Source organism: Cicer arietinum, chromosome 7 (genome assembly GCF_000331145.2).
Source record: "Cicer arietinum cultivar CDC Frontier isolate Library 1 chromosome 7, Cicar.CDCFrontier_v2.0, whole genome shotgun sequence".
In the NCBI taxonomy this organism is placed as follows: Eukaryota; Viridiplantae; Streptophyta; class Magnoliopsida; order Fabales; family Fabaceae; genus Cicer; species Cicer arietinum.
This window is the reverse complement of record NC_021166.2, coordinates 9,139,387-9,156,822: the sequence shown is the minus strand read 5'-3', so window position 1 is coordinate 9,156,822 and position 17,436 is coordinate 9,139,387. Positions and strand designations below refer to the sequence as shown.

Here is a 17,436-nt window from a genome sequence, read left to right as displayed (position 1 = left end):
TTGTATGAATAACAATTTCTTTTTAAAATATATATATATATATATATATATATATATATATATATATATATATATATATATTATGGGGATTGTTAAAATGTGCTAATATTTTTTTATTCAAACATAACAAAAGATATCTACAAAATTTGTTGGATTCAAACATATAAACAAATAATATATTTCAAAAATAACTTTAAATTAATTTATTAATACTGCGAGTAGATGGTTTTCTTAATCAGGAATAAGTTAATAAATGCATTTTCATTTTTGTATGAAATGGATAATATTAAATATATTTAAAATGCATTTGATATGTATAATAAATTATAAATATGATAAAATTGTATTATATATTGTCTAATTAGTGTTTGATGAAAGAAATAAATATAATAATTATTTCTAACAGTTATCATATCATGTTTATTTAATTTAAATCCTTATCTTAAAATTGAGTTGAGTTAAAAATTAATAATATAATAAAAAAATTATTAATTTACTCAACAATTTATTAAAATTTTAAATCTAATAAAATGAAAAAATGATATTAAATTAGAAATATTCATAATTAATGTTTAAAAATATGTATGTATTTATTGAAAGGGTATTTTTTAACTTATATAATTTAAAAATATTTGATATAAAGCATTTAAAAATAAAAAGAATTTGTCTTAATTAAAAGAAAAATGTTTGTTGTACTTAATTGGTATTATAAGAAAGAAATAATGTGGTATGATAATAATTATAATGTGATAAAAGAAGAGAGACAGAAAAAATAAATATATAAAAATAGGAAAGTGATGAGTTATATGGGATATCAGCACAATTTTTGTTGAAGAAGACAAGACCGTGGTCCAATTATAGTTTGTTTTGTTTTGGTAGTTTTATCCATGGGATGAAATGAGTCCAATTTGGCTGCATAAATCCAAATTCCATCCAATGAAAGAGAAAAGAAAGGGAAGAGTTGTTGAGAATTGAGAAGAGAGCAAGTAGCATTGATTGCAGACAGCTGGATGAAAGCTGTATATGCTGTACTCTCTGTTCCCTCAATCCTTATCCCACCACTCAGTGAGTACACTCAGAAAACAGAGAATCATAATGATTCCAAAGTGCTAAAGTACCTTCCGTACTAAGCTCTGCACCCAGACGTGCTTCAAAAGCAATTTCCTTCAACCTCCTTTATTTATTTATTTATTTATCAATAAACCATTATACTAATCTTAGGGCGGGATATTTGTTATCTATAAATGATTTTTTTTTTAAATATATAACTGATTATTATAAAATTTTATTTAAAATATATAATTTTTTATCAAAATTATTCATTATCTTTATAATTTTATATATTAAATTAATTGATATTTTAATACATTGATCAGAATAAATTAAAACGACTACGTCTTATATTTTCAAATAAAAAAAGTTAATTTATTCATTAAATTATATTTTTAATATCTCAAGTTTTAAAGTTTACGATTTTAGTTCAAAAATTACAATTTTAATTCTTAAATTTTTTATAAATGATTGATTATTTTGATTTTAACTTAATCAATGTTAATATGACATTTTTTTATTTTATTTTTATAATTATGAAGACTTATTTTTATAAATTTGCCAAATATTTTTCTTTCAATAAAATAAAACTCTCTCCAATTCATTTTTTAAAATTATTGTTGGTTTATATTTTCTAAAAAATTCTTAAAAAAATAATTAATTCCAATTATTAATTAAAATAACTATAAAATAAAATGAGATTCAAAAATATATTTTTATTTTTTTTTTAAATTCTTGTGACTTGTTGTATTTCTTTAATTTTTTTTTGAAGATTCATACAAAACCACAATAATTTTTTAAAAGAAAAAAATACATTTTTATATCTTTTATTTTATTGTATTTGTTTTAATTAAAAATTAAAGCTATCAACTTTTTGAAAAAGAAGTTCAATTAATTCTTAAAAAAAAAAAAAAATCACGTCATCATTGACCTAATCAAACTCAATATAGACATTTATTTGTAAAATGTGTTAAAATTAAATGGTCAAAATTAAAACATTCAAATTACATAGGTTAAAATCATCATATCATAAAACTTAGAAGTAAAAAGTGCATTATAATATATTGTTTTTTATAAAATCTTTTTATTTATTTATTCATAGTTAGTCACTAAAAAATTTCACTTTTATTTTTTTTTATCTATTTCAGGTCAATTCATATTTATTATTTAAATTCTTTTATGATTTTTTTTACATATTTATAACATTATAAGAGTTTTTCTCACAACAATTTTTTTAATAAAAATTTTATTCATTAGTAACTAGCATCAATAATATAATTTACAAAATAGTGCTCTTAAGCATAGAAGAGAGAAAAACATAAAATAAATTTTATATTTATCAAATGAGAAATATGATTACAATAATAAGTATAATGAAGTTTATATACTCAAAATAAAACAATTAATTTATAACTAGAATTTGTAATTAACACAAAACTAAAGTAATTAACTTATACTAATTTTTCATATATAATATCCTCACACTCACACACGCTGCAAATTATTTGCAACATTTATAATTTGTGATTGATAACACAAATATTGTAAAAATAAATAAAAAACAAAAAACATGAGGAACGCCGAAATACATCAACTAAGAGTTTGAAATGTCAAAATATATTGGTTAAAAGATTTTTGGAAATATTTATTGTTTGCTTGAAAAAATAATAAGAAATATACTAATATAATCCTTTTTATTCCATTTATTTGTTGTAGTAAGTGTTAAATCAAGTCTATGCTCAATATAAAATATTCTCTTGCTTTTATTTTTTAAACTAAATCACACGCGCAATTTTTTGATAAGAATCTAATTAATTATAGATTTTTTTTAGAAACAAGAACAATCTAGCATTTTTTGTTGATGTTGATAAATGTTGAATTATAGAATCTACACTTCTATGCAATATCTCGGCTTGCATTTGTTAATGTCAATTTGCCAAAAATAAAGGATTTTGTCACCTAATATTGTTGGTGTTCTTGAAAAAAATTCAATAAATTATTTAATAGTATAATTTGAATAATTTATTGAAATTATGAGTTTAATTTGAATAAGTTTGATTTTGTCATCAAGTGTTGAGTTTGATGATGAGAATAATTTGAATAATATATTTGATTTCATCATTTTCACACTTGATAAAAGTTTTTTATGTCAAAAAAAGATTGAGATGAAAGTATTGAAAAAATCTTGATTTTGATAAAATTTTGTTGACAAACATGTTGTCTTGTCCATTGTTCAAAAATCAAATAAATAAATAAAAAATTAAATCAATTAAATTTCTATGAAATTTTTCTCCAGTAAATTTTTTAAAAAGAAAATAATGAAACAAATAACTCAATGAGATTCTAATAAAATTTGCAAAAGACTGATAGTAAACATAAAATAGGGCATGTCTAACCTGAATAACCGAGTCTAGTGGTATATTGGTGCTCAATTAAATTTAATTTATATTATGATAAGTTTTCTTTCTTTCGACTCGACATATATATGAAAGTTGATAATCCCTTAACATTATTCTTTTTCTTATTTTTATCTCCTTTCTCTGGATCAAAACTCAGTCATCAGATACCATCGATTCCCAAAAATCCTCGCCAAGATGAATGTTTGCTAGTTCCACATTGGTGATTTGAATAGTAACCAAATTTTAGAAATAAAAATAGACCACAATCATTTATAATTATGTTGTTAAGTGTTAAATGTCAAATTTTCTTTTTCATTTTTTATCTAGCTTTCTTTTTTTTTAATATCAAACTAATGAACACTTTTAAATATTGAAATAATTTTGTGATATATTTAAAATATTATCAGAATTTACTTCACAAAAATTTATTTTTTTAAACTAAATATTAATTAAATATGAACCGTGGTGGAGAGAAGGGAGACCTACAGGCTACAGTTATTACGCTCTTAGTTTTACGGTTCATTTGAATTATATCTAATTGATTGATATTTTAGTTATCGAATATATATATCTCTATTAATTAATCTGAACCATAAAATTATTAATAAAAAAGAGATCTAAATGAAATGTTTGTAATTCAATACATTTGAATCTGTAGTAACTAAGCAATGCACGTTTAAGAAACTGAAATTTCTCTCTAATTTTACATAAATATTAATAAAAAAAATTATTCTTCTTCTAAATATTAATTTTTGGTTTTATTTGATGTTGAAAAATTTATATTTAATTTATTATTTGTTAAAAAAATTAAAATTTTTGTAAGAAATTATTTATAAAGTCTCATCAATGTAAAAATAATTCAAATATTCATTCAATAAACACAAATTTACTTAAAAGTCTAACAAAATGTTAAATTTTTTAGAGAGTAAACAATGATTTAACCCTTGCTAATAAGACCAAATTATTAAAAAAAATTAAGTGATAAATTAGAGAAATTAACTCTTTTTATTAAATATTAATATGAAGAAATTATAAACAAATGATTTGTAACTACAAAATTATCTACCCACCAAAATAGCTATATGCTTTTACAACCCAATTTGATAGCTCCATTTTCATCCTTGAGTTTAAAGTCTCTCTCTATCTATTTTATTCGCACATCAAAAGATGAAAATAAAAGTACGGATTCTTTATGGTTAAACAAACGGAAAATAAAAGCTCCATTTTAAATGATATTTTTACGAATATAATTACAACATTATTAAAAGTTCATATATAAAAAATAAGTCAAAATTTTAATTTATAAATTTGTATTTTTATTATTTTTATGATGAATTTACAATGTTAAAAAAATCATATTTAATTTATGTTAAGTAAAAAAATTATTAATTTTTTATTTAATTTATTAAAATGTTCAAAATAAATTTACAAATAGTTATTAGCAATTAAATATGTTTATGTTTCGTTATTGCATGAAGTATAATTACTTTTAAAATGTTGAATTTCATATTTTTTTCGTTTCTCATAAATTTCTCATTTGTGGATCAACATTTTAGATATGTTTGCAAAAAAAATATTTAAAACTTAAAAAATTGCTAGCAATGAAATATGTTTTGTTCTTACATGAACTAACATTACTTGCAAATTAATTTTTGTATAGACTAAAAAATATAATTTTTTTACTTAGACTAAAAATAAAATGATTTTTTTTCGTTTTCTATAGGTTCTCTTTACTCAAACACTAATGTGAATACTTTTTTTCAACAGAGTTTCAAACTCGACACGACTTTATTATGTTGTAGGAGTCTAACGCCTTCAACTAGACCTACCCTTGTTGGTAAATAGGTGGAATAAAAACCTATTTAAATATTTTCTTTACAAACTTGTCTTGTCCTTCAAGCTTGATTTATTATTTGTTGCATTTTCGTATCTCTATAGGTCTTGAATAGAAGGGGAGGGTAAGAACAGCATGAGGAAATAAATACAAATTTTCAATGTACCAAATTAAATAATATGACTGCAAAATACAATAACCTCCTTTTTCTCCCATCTCTTCTTCTATCAAAGCATGCCTCAAAATGAAAGCTAAAACCTAAAACCTTTTTAAAAAACTGTTAAATTGTGTGCTACCCTTTTTACTCTAAACCCTGTAACATTAGATGGGTGCCAATTAACTGTTGGCAGCAATTGTATATTTGAATTTTACCTTTCTGTATGACACAATGCTCACTTTAACATTTTCTGTTCCTTCTAAAAATAAAATTGTCCAAACATAGGATCAAATGAAGAGCCATAGCCCACAATAACCAGCCATGCTACATGATCTTCTTCTGCAGGTAGTTGCATCAACACCACAGTCTTCATCAGTCAAGCACCTGTGATCACTAATACGGACATCGGGGATGTGGCAAGCACTCTCTATATGTTGACCTGAGTTTAAAGTCATAGCAGGACATACTTGCAAAGACATTGGACTCACTCGATTTTCCGGTTGTCTCTGCATAGAAAAATATATATGAATCTATTTTGCAAGTTCATGCGTTTTGTGTAGGTAGCATGCATGTAATAAGAGATGAATTGTTATCTTTTTTCTAAGAAAAAAATATAGAGTGATAGACTAGTATATTTTTTAAGAACAAATTGCATGAATATATGAGAAGAGTAATAAAAATAAAAATAAAAATAAAATCATGAGGAGAAAAAGATAGAAAAGGTGAGGAATTCTTTTGTAACTAAAAATATATTCATGCAAAAGTTAGAGATTAACACCAATGAAAATGATTATTAGATTTTTAAGTTTCAGTATCACGCAAATGAAATTTAAGAAATCAAAATGTATTATTTATCAAAAAGTGTATGTATAAACCCTCTAATGTTTGAACCATTGAAAAAGGCCACTATAAACTTCAAAAGTACCCAAATTAGTCCCTAGACTATAACAATTACCTCAACATATCATTTCATCCATTTACCATTTAAGTTACTTGGCGTATGTTTTTTATATTATAATATGAATGGAGCGGGGTGGAAAGAAATGAAGCGAAATGGAACAAAATTTCTATTTCTATTGTTTGTATCTTTTATGATGGAACAAAACAGTTTCCATTCCATCATTTAAATAGCAACCGAAATAGAATGTATCGTGAAGTTCTTATTCCGGTTTTGCCCTATTTTGAACACACAAATATAACTTAAAACTAAACAAACACAGTATTTTAAATACATGACATTGTAACTGATACGTGCAGTGGCAATGCTGGTACTTCCTAAACTAACAATTATGTTGCAAAAGCTTTTGTTGCCCCATGTAACACAAAAAGAATATGGAGTTATTATGGTAAATCAGAACAAAGTGTTTTATATTTTGTAATTTGTATATGATCGAAGATTAAAATAAGGTGGCAGTGGCACACATATTGATTCATCTGCGCATGAATAGGTGAAGACAGCAGGAACAATAAGAGGTTGCATAAAAAACATCTGGTTTATTTATAAATTTTTTAGTTAATGAGGAAGTGAAAGTAGAAAAAAATTATTTTCAAGGATAATCACCAGGCGGGGCTTCATAATTATGGAGATTGGAGAGCAAAGATTTTGCTGCATCACTCTTCTGTTGGAAGACTAGACAGCATGTGGATGGGTTTATTGATGTGGTTGTCAATTTATCATATTTTAGGGACTAATTTTGTGATTGAAGAAAAGTTCAAGGGATCCATACACTTCCTATTACCTATAATTCTGTACAAATAAAAACTACAGTAGCATTACAACAAATTGTTAAAATACCTTCAGGGTGGTCCAATTAGTTGGAATATAAGTTTCTGGAAGCTTTTCATGCCAAGTGCTTAGTACCGGAAGGGGATGACCTTCAGTGGTAAATACGTAATTATTCTCGAGCATAAATGAATCATCAAAGAGAAGATACAAATATTTGCACCTGCATAAAGCACGTGATCACTAATCAGAGAAAATTTCAAGTTTAGTAATTAGCCGAGTGAGAAATTCCATTTTTTATTTTTTGTTTTTTAATTTCTTAAATAAAAGCCAAAAGACAGGGTTTTACGTTTCAGCAAGAAAAAAACTATGTTGATGATCTTCCAGCTGCATCGTCGTTACATCCTTGATGCTTGCGAACCCACCTTCTACTCTGGTGTATAAATTAAGAGAATTGACTATTAACTCACCAACTTCAATATACCACGGATCTGAAATTAACAAAGGTTGATGTGAACAAGTGATAGGAATGTATGTTATTAGTAGGATACAATAATTTTGTATTCAAATTATACAGTCAAATTGAAAAAAATAATGAATTTAGTTTCTCTAAAGCGATGAGTGCACTCTATCAGATACAAAGCAAAATTATGACCATTAATTGGAAAATCAATTATTGAGATTTCAACAACTTCACAGTTTGTTACATATGTGTATGCATTTTATCAAAATCTCAACAGTTGATTACTCAATGGCTACCCTTGTAGCTTATCCTCTAAAGCACACCTCCTCACTTCAAATGAGCCAAATACAAAGAATATATATTTTATCGATACAATTCTGAATAATTGTGATATTGTAATACAAATTGTCACGTTGATACAGAACACTAAGCTAATATTCTTTTTTTATGTCAATATTCTAAGTTAAGTGCTAACGCAATACAAATTGAACAGGCCTGGCTGCGAGCTAATTCAACTAAAATATTATTATTTGCAAATAAACATCCTCTTAAATTAAGAATCATTAGATTTAGGTCATTTTTATCAACTAAAGTACTTACAAGTGCAACAATCTTAAGAGTATATATAGAAGCAGTCAAACACAATGCCCGCATATCAGTAAAATGAAAATACAAAGATAGAAGAACTACCAGACCTTTAGTAGCTTGATATAAGTAGAATGTTGACTCAGCAAACTCAGGGCGCAATGGATAATATTTTTCAGTAGGATGAAGCATCTGATGGTCCAGCAAATACCTTAACAGGGATTTATGATTCAATGTGATATATTATCTGGTACTGTAATAGCAAAAACCTGACGATAGAATGACCGCTATATACAATGAGACCAATGTTTTAATGAAACTAAGTCAGAAAATACCTCTCTGGTAGCACTCCAAATCTCTCCCACACATTGAAGAACTCACGGTGAGATGAATTAGCAGCAGATACATCTCCAATAAGAACCTGTTTCCATAAGTGATAGACAAACTCAGAAACATGTCAAACAAAATTCCTAATCTGTGAATTCGAAGTCCAGCTACTAACCTGTAAACCAGGCCAAAAAGCTTGAAGACTTGTAAGCTGCCAATAAGTTGCTCTTCCTGTCCTCATATCAGCTTCATGGTACCTGCATTACATCAACTAACCTGGTTAAAACTGTTGATCATATTGTGATCACTAAATTTCAATTTTAAAGTACTGGATAAGCAGACTATTAAAACAAACAAGGCTTTTTTGCAGTAAGTGATACCAGGGACCATGTCTGAAATGCTTCTGCACAGCCACATAAGCAGAATGAAACATTCTCCAAAAGTCCTCCTTTCCGAAAAGGATATGAGCTTTAAGTAGATATTCATAGAAGGAATCTACCCCTAAAATAATCCGGGAAAAGAAATCCAACATAATCAACATCAAGGTCAGCTCGTCCACATTAGAAAGCTTAGATGTAACTAAAAATATGAAACAGCATTATTGTCAACAGAACAAGGCAGTTCATTTATAAACTCAATGGACAATAAGTATGCAGTTGATATGCTAGTTTAATCGCATGAACTTAATGACAGACATTATCCCAGTTCAGAGCTAATTACCAGCTCCAATTCCCGAAGAATATTCAATCCATTGCCCAGTTGACACATCAAGTGTGGTTCCAAATAATTTTAATGAGCTCTGCATACTCCATAGCTTACGGAGAGCTCGTAAGGCTGCTGATTCATATCTGGGGTCACCAGTCATTTTTGATAAAGCTCCCATTTCAAGAATCAGAGAACCTGCACAAAGTTGGAAATTTAGAAGCAACCAAACATATCGTTTTACTATACCTTAGTCTTAAAACACTAAGCTTGACCTCTCACCACACCCTGAAGTGCTTGTTTCTGTAGTCTCATTCTCCATTACTCCATACTGTGTGCACAGAATATTTTGCATTGTATGGAGTTATATATCATTCTAAAAAGGATGGAAAACAAAAGAAAGAAAAAGCAATAGATTATAATTTATATATCTTATATCCCAAAAGACTGAAGCAACATGGTTCAAATACAAAGACAAATATCTAATAATAATAATAATATATGATTGCACGATGAGGATGAGCTTCTTTGACGACAGAGTATGCTCTCTCTCTAGATAGACAATGAGACAGCATAAAGAAGACATATCAAAAACTGTTGACTTCAAGATAGAAAACAAAACAAGCATTGCGATGGAAAGGTAACTTAACAATGGGTGGAATGATACACAACCAGAAGATTTGGTTGAATGCTGCACGTCCAGGTAAAACCAACAGCTGTAAAGATGCACAGCAGGAGAGAAAACAATATATAAATGTTCATAGTGGGCCTTCAATCATTTGCAGCAAGGCTCGACCTTTTTTCAAATGTGTCAAAACTCATTTCAAGATTGTAATTGCCAAGTTTTGACCCAAAAAACTGTAAACTCAAGAGTGAGCTTAAAATTGAACTCAGGAAACCCACAAACCTAGTCTAGTAACCCACAAAATCTTAACTATTCCATAGATGTTGGATAATTGGAAATATGGAAAGGATAAAAGCAAGAATACTTCAATTTATACTAATATATTCTAGGTCGACGATTAGTGTTGTACAACCAGTACAAACGAGTGTAGTATCAGTCTTAGCATTATAACAAAATCTACGTCTTACAACAAGGAGCGAAGATCACTCCTCTCTCGTTTTTGGCCTCAGCTCCAACTCAAATGCTGTGAAGATGCACAGCAGGAGAGAAAACAATATATAAATGTTCATAGTGGGCCTTCAATCATTTGCAGCAAGGCTCGACCTTTTTTCAAATGTGTCAAAACTCATTTCAAGATTGTAATTGCCAAGTTTTGACCCAAAAAACTGTAAACTCAAGAGTGAGCTTAAAATTGAACTCAGGAAACCCACAAACCTAGTCTAGTAACCCACAAAATCTTAACTATTCCATAGATGTTGGATAATTGGAAATATGGAAAGGATAAAAGCAAGAATACTTCAATTTATACTAATATATTCTAGGTCGACGATTAGTGTTGTACAACCAGTACAAACGAGTGTAGTATCAGTCTTAGCATTATAACAAAATCTACGTCTTACAACAAGGAGCGAAGATCACTCCTCTCTCGTTTTTGGCCTCAGCTCCAACTCAAATGCTGTGAAGATGCACAGCAGGAGAGAAAACAATATATAAATGTTCATAGTGGGCCTTCAATCATTTGCAGCAAGGCTCGACCTTTTTTCAAATGTGTCAAAACTCATTTCAAGATTGTAATTGCCAAGTTTTGACCCAAAAAACTGTAAACTCAAGAGTGAGCTTAAAATTGAACTCAGGAAACCCACAAACCTAGTCTAGTAACCCACAAAATCTTAACTATTCCATAGATGTTGGATAATTGGAAATATGGAAAGGATAAAAGCAAGAATACTTCAATTTATACTAATATATTCTAGGTCGACGATTAGTGTTGTACAACCAGTACAAACGAGTGTAGTATCAGTCTTAGCATTATAACAAAATCTACGTCTTACAACAAGGAGCGAAGATCACTCCTCTCTCGTTTTTTGCCTCAGCTCCAACCCAAATGCTGTGAACAAAGAATTTTTTTTACTAACTTTTTTTCTTAAATATCAGTGATGTAATGAGAACTCCTGACGGTTGGGGCATAGAAGAGTATTATTACCCATCGTTAAACATTCAAAAGGAATTAAATGAAAATAAGCTGTAAGAGTGATACACGTCTAAATAAGAAGTTTACAGAATTTCAGACATTTGAGTGTTCTATACAGTACCTTTAAATTAATCCACGCATATGGTAATCCAGTGGGAGTATTGAATGCTGGTAAAAAACGTTTCCCTAAATCTTCAGCCAGACCAAGCAGCTGATTCTTGTAAGATCCTTGAAACAACTTCTTTGAAGAATCAGATGCCAGTAAATGAGCAGAGACAAGTCCTCCAAGAACTCTAATGTTGCACTGAATGATTCCAAATATCAATCAAGCGCTCAGAATAAATAGTCTTTCAATATCATTCAGAAATAAATTAAAGCCACCAACTTTCAAAATTTTGAGCAGTCTGATGTTATGTTACACAAAGCCATTGAATCAAATCAATTATTTACCTCAAAAAGATTTATGCGAGCATCAACGTCAAATGTAAGATTTTCTGAAAGCCACAGCACTCCCTTCTCGAATTCGGTATTGTTGCCCATAATAACAAGGCTAAAGACACACAAAAAGTGTATCAGTTTCAAGTTCAACGAGATACACAGTAAGATGTGCTTGACAAATAAAGCACCAAATTGAATAAGAACAGAATTACACAAACTACTAATTCATGTAGCAGCTGTATCAAATACCTAGAAAGCGATTCAATTAGCGAAAGGGCAGAGCCATGGTAGTCTTGAGGCAAACGTTCAAGCTGCAATAGTAAAAGGTTACTTCCACAATTTTCTCACTAATTATTTTCTTCTGTTCTGAAATATATATTTAATTATTTACCTTCAAATTTCCCAGCTCACTTAGGGAGTCGGTAAAAGTTTTAGTGAGAGGTTTTAGCTCATCATGCTGCAAGAATAGGACAATCTTAACATTGCATTGTGTGTATAAATTAATAAACAACAAATATAATGAGTAACATAACATACCGGAAATGCATGAGTCATATAGTTGTCATAAGCATGGTGAAACCTACAAACAAAAGTACCCAAAAAAACAACAACAAAGTGATTAAGTATTTGCATTCAAATAAGAACAAAATATCACTTAGCCTTCTACAAAGATTTTTTAAAATTCTCACTCCCTTCATTGCACCTTCAACAAAATTTCTAATCATAAATTTCTATTAGAAAAGGATACAAAATTCATGGATTGAAATTGCATATAATAATTCGCCAATAAACCCTCAATTTCGCTAAGAAAATTGAAGTCTCGTTTTACATAATGTATTCAATATTCATAACTTGCCGAATCCAAAATTTTGATTGATTTAAACGAGCTAAAAATTGTGGTGTCAACAGGATCAATGTATTGAAAATTGAAAAGCGATAGTGAAATGAGGTGACATTATTTACTTACATATTGCGAACTTTTTCTCTCATACGTATTTTCTTGGTAGCGGAATGGGATTGTGAGTGAGAGAAGGAGGAAAGTAGGAGGAGGAAGAGAAGGAGACATGTGGAATAGTCGCGAGGAGGAACCATGGGATTTTGGATGTAAAAAGAGGTTTCGCGGACTTGGTTTGAAAATGTTGTTGAAAGAGGAAAGACAACTTGAAGCGATGAACAAGAAACAGGTCGTATTGGTAAGATCTACTTCTCGTCTATGTCTCAATTTCAATTTCTTAGATCATCACAGTAATGAATTTCGAGAGTACACGTGATTTTGTCCTTTTGAACATATGCTTGCAACTCGTGCAAATACGTGGTCATGTCGGTAATTTAACATAGTGTAAAATTCTACTAAGGTTTCTTTTACCGTAACATAAATTTCATTTAATAACATGATTGAATAATTTGGTTGTAGTATTCTTTTACATTTTGACCTATCAATGCAAGTAAGATAATACTGAATGTCGTCAAAAATTTATAAGAGCTCTCTTGATTTGTCGTATTTAATATATTGTTTGTTTGTTTCAACTTCAATAACCTAAGTCCTCCTTATTGCGTTTTAAATGTATTATATATTTTGAATGTGTCATGAATCTTTATAGTTTTTTCATTTGTGAAAAGACATTTCGATAGTTTGATAAGTATGATAATAGTTTATAAGTTATCATTAGTCTCAATTAGTAGATGATGTAAGACTTTTTGGTGTAACTAAAGGAGTAGCCCTAGTCGAGGCTAAGGGGTAAAAGATTTGCCAATAGTGAGACAGAAACCCGCAAGGATTTGTCTCCATAGACAGCATTAATGATCTGATCTAGATTGAGAAGGATGGTCAATTGGTTGAACTTGAGCAACATTTTATACCCGATTGAATGGTTGGTGCCTGCAAACACTTTGACACTCAAGTATTGTTTTGATAAGAATGAGGGGTACTAAAAAGAGAATAATGTACCTTTGTTGGTGCTAGACACACCGTTTACATAACTTTGAAAGATCACAAAAAAATAACGGGTGGTTGTCTATTATCTCGAAACAAATTGGAGAATGAACATTACTTTAAAAGAGTTTTCAAGTAAGTGTTTTACGTCTTTGAGGACGCATAGATCCTCTAATTATTTCTTGAAAAAAATCTAGTTTGAACATAGACGGAAGCAACACAACAATAATACGTTGTTCTTGACTATAAGCAAAATACATTTTCTTAGTATTTTTCATAAATTAAATTTTCTCTTTTTTTCTTTAATATGATCGACTTAATATTTTTGTTTTCAAAACTAACTTAAAGTGATTATTTTTTTAACTCAATCAAAAAATAGCAAAAAAAAGTTATTATGAGTTATCCCTCGTAATAATTTTTTACAAAAAAATTATATACTTTTAATTGTAGTGGGTTAGTCTATAGCATGTTGGGTCGACTCAACCCAACCCCATTTTTAATGTGGACTAAATGACCCAGACCAAAAAACTCTCATTTTAGTCTCTTTTTTCAAGGCTCGGCCTGCACTAATACGTGGGTCAAACGGTCCAGCCCTTTTGGTATGACTCATTTTGACAGCTCTAGGCCACAAATACAATCCTCACCCTCAATAAAATATTGACAAATAAAATATTAACAATAATAATTACTGACATTCATTGTTGAAAAAAAAAACAATTAATTTACAACTTCTATGATATAAGTGAGCTTCAGTTAGGTTAAAGAAATTTGAAATCTTGCTCGTGATGTTAGTAGAGCTTATGGAGGTCTTGGAAGTGTTGAGATCGACCATTTTCAGACAATCCAAACAAAATCCTACGTGTTTCATGCATCAGCACAAAATTTGTGAGTCTTTCTTTCAATTGTTCTCAAAATTGTTTTTCTGCCTAAGTCTGTAACACCAAGGTTATACATAGTTACAAGGTCATAATGCCCATGTTGAACTGGGAATCAGAAGATTGTAAATAATTTTGTTAGGAGAATTCAAAGTTCAAACCGGCTCTTTATAATAGTTTAACAAAGGACAAGAGTTATCATTGAATTTCTTCTGTTGCTTGTTGCCCCTTTTACTGGAGCATTTACTGCAGAACTTCCCGTGAGTATACAGAAGGCAATTCAGGTCAAACTTAAGTTCATTTGGAATCCTTTGGTTTAGATGAAGGTATGTCTTGTTTCTGTCGGCAACAGCCGGTACCCAACCAATGGTTTTTGCAATCTCAAATATCTGCATAAATATTCAAGTGTTAGAAATAATAACTCAATCGAGTCAAATGCTGTAAAAGAGAGATGGAATCAAAACATACGTGAGTGTCCACAGGAAAATCATCTTGCTGAAGGTTGAACATCAACACACAAGCCACCTATTATCAATCACATAATTTAGAGAAACCAACATAAAAGACGAAATGACTCAAATGTTTATGTTGAATTGAATATTAATTTTAGAGTATGGCAAATTTTGACATGATGTTACGAAGGATGCAATAAAATACAACCTACATTGATATACCATCAAAACAACAAATTATCCCACTAATAAAGTTTGCCATACTTAATCTCTTCCTGTATTGGAGAAAGAAGTTTACACACTTAAGTTCTGGTATCTAGGTACCATGATATCCCAAAAACAAAATGGAAAAGTCCTTCATTCATTCAATTTGAATATTATCCTCCTTCTCATAAAAAAATATTAAAGAAAACAATGTGCTGACACCGAAGAATTTTTTTATATATAATGAAAATAAACAACATGGTGATAGGTAGCTTATCATTTTACTCCCTAGGCCAAGCCAGGTTCAGTTTTCTAAAGCACTTGAATCCATGGGTGCTGGGAGAGCTGTAGGGTGCCTTCTCTACACCAAACAACTGAGTTAAAAACTTAATACATTGTCTACATATCATATCAATATCTTCACCCCTATATCATATACTACATAGTACATGGTACATATTTTCTAAAACAAGGTCATGTACATCCATGTACCTGCAAAGTAATCTTTCTTGATGTACTTTAGCTCTGCTAGGTTGAGCTACTTAACTAAGTTAAATAGTAAAATAACATATGCTACCAAAATCATTGACAGAAAAAATATCACTACAAATAATGTTTACAATTTTCTCAAGGCCGTCCCTTCTTTTGTAGATAATAATATATACAATGTGGACTGTTGCCTCGGAATCAGAAACAAGGTGCAGAAGTAGTCAGAAAATCGGGAAGAGATCAGTAGAGAAAATTGAATGAGAAGAAAACAATACCATGCACCAAAGTTCATATTCATATCAAATCACAACAAATGTATCTATTTTTTTACAATGTATTAGCTTTGCTTGCATGCACACATGAGCTTTGAATAGGAGGAAAACGATATTGTTGTTTCAAAAGCAAAAAAATGGCATTTAGATACTCAGGATAATAACTTCCAAAATTTGTTGTATATTGCAATCGTAACACTGATTCAACAAGAAATGTGGCAAAAATTATACACTTATACACATTCTATTGCTTAATCCAATTTGTAGGGATGCCTTCAAAAGCAATCCTAATTCCTTATAAATAACAATGATATATAGTGCACATAAATGATACTATGATAAACATTTTCCACAACCACATTAGTTATTGCTTAGATTTAGTAAGTACAGCAAATAAAGAACCAAACAAGTTGTTTTAATTTTGATTAATCATTCAGTGAGCTAAAACAAAGAGAGATAAGGAAAAGAATATTACTGTTTTGGGACCAATTCCTTTGAAAAGAGAGAGTTCAGCCTTAATTTGAGCAACAGACAAATCACGCAAATACTCCAAGCAAAATTTACCCCTTTTCTCTAACAAACAACGCAACAAATTCTTAATACACGAAGCTTTAGTCGGAGCTAAACCTCCACATCTAATAGCATTCTCCAACTCCTTACTCTCAGCACCGTGCACCTTTCAACACAAAAAAAAAAAAACAAATTAACAATAAATAATTCAGAACGGTACCGTTTCAGATGATACAATTAAAAACACGAGAACTTAAACGAAGTTATTGATGTTAATGCTACCTACATGTTCCCAAGTGGGAAATGAAGATTTGAGAGAAGCGAAAGCCTTATTGGAATTGGATTCCGTAGTGTTTTGGGAGAGTATGGTTCGAACTAAACCGTCTAGAACGGTTTCCGGTGGGTCTGGATTGATGGTGTCGTCGGTTTGTTGTTGTGATTTGCGATACTTGGCGAGTTCTGGAGGTAAGCCGTGTAGGGCTAAGAGAGTGTCTCGTATGTCGAGGCATTCTTGTGGGGTGGGTCCACTGTGAGAAGGGAATGGTTCCTTTAGATTTTCGTTTTCGGTTTGGATTTGACTCGCCTTAACTGACTTTGCATTTCGCTCTTCGTTGCGCTTTGCCTCTTGCTTCCTTTTCCGCTTCTTTTCCATTTTCTCTTTTCTATTGTTCCTCCTTCTCTCGTCAAATTATGTAAATACCATATGAATTAAGTGAGATGTTATAATCAATTAAAGAATGCGTTCAAAAATGTGTGTTAAAGAGTATCTTGTTAGTCTGAATTGTAATAATAAATACCAAAACAAAAAAGGTTGCAAATTTATTTACTTTTTAAAGAAGCATGTACAGTTTTGATAAATGTGTAATATATTCACTATTTACGTCTATATTAAAAAAAAAAAGTAAGTGGTAAATTTATTATATTAAT

At 29.6% G+C, this 17,436-nt stretch overlaps 2 protein-coding genes and 1 long non-coding RNA gene across 3 annotated transcripts; 1 reads left to right on the top strand and 2 right to left on the bottom strand.

Moving 5' to 3' along the window:
* Positions 1-5,423: 5,423 nt before the first annotated feature.
* LOC101512773 (alpha-mannosidase I MNS5) lies at positions 5,424-13,071 on the bottom strand. The gene is made up of 15 exons (XM_004508780.4): positions 12,742-13,071; positions 12,312-12,354; positions 12,166-12,231; positions 12,024-12,085; positions 11,787-11,886; positions 11,458-11,640; positions 9,523-9,571; positions 9,259-9,438; positions 8,919-9,039; positions 8,714-8,795; positions 8,547-8,632; positions 8,322-8,422; positions 7,513-7,654; positions 7,236-7,386; positions 5,424-5,946 (listed from the first exon to the last, which is right to left on the bottom strand). Exons 1-15 carry the CDS (start codon positions 12,864-12,866, stop codon positions 5,728-5,730), a joined length of 1,710 nt encoding a protein of 569 aa, XP_004508837.1. The 5' UTR covers positions 12,867-13,071; the 3' UTR covers positions 5,424-5,727.
* Positions 13,072-14,563: 1,492 nt separating this feature from the next.
* LOC101512452 (putative DNA glycosylase At3g47830) lies at positions 14,564-17,161 on the bottom strand. Its single transcript, XM_004508779.4, has 4 exons — positions 16,796-17,161; positions 16,475-16,675; positions 15,051-15,107; positions 14,564-14,971 (listed from the first exon to the last, which is right to left on the bottom strand). Exons 1-4 carry the CDS (start codon positions 17,159-17,161, stop codon positions 14,738-14,740), a joined length of 858 nt encoding a protein of 285 aa, XP_004508836.1. The 3' UTR covers positions 14,564-14,737.
* On the top strand, positions 14,771-16,254 carry LOC113787600 (uncharacterized). Its single transcript, XR_003474033.2, has 2 exons — positions 14,771-14,908; positions 15,890-16,254. It is a non-coding gene; the product is annotated as an uncharacterized lncRNA (long non-coding RNA).
* Positions 17,162-17,436: the final 275 nt, after the last annotated feature.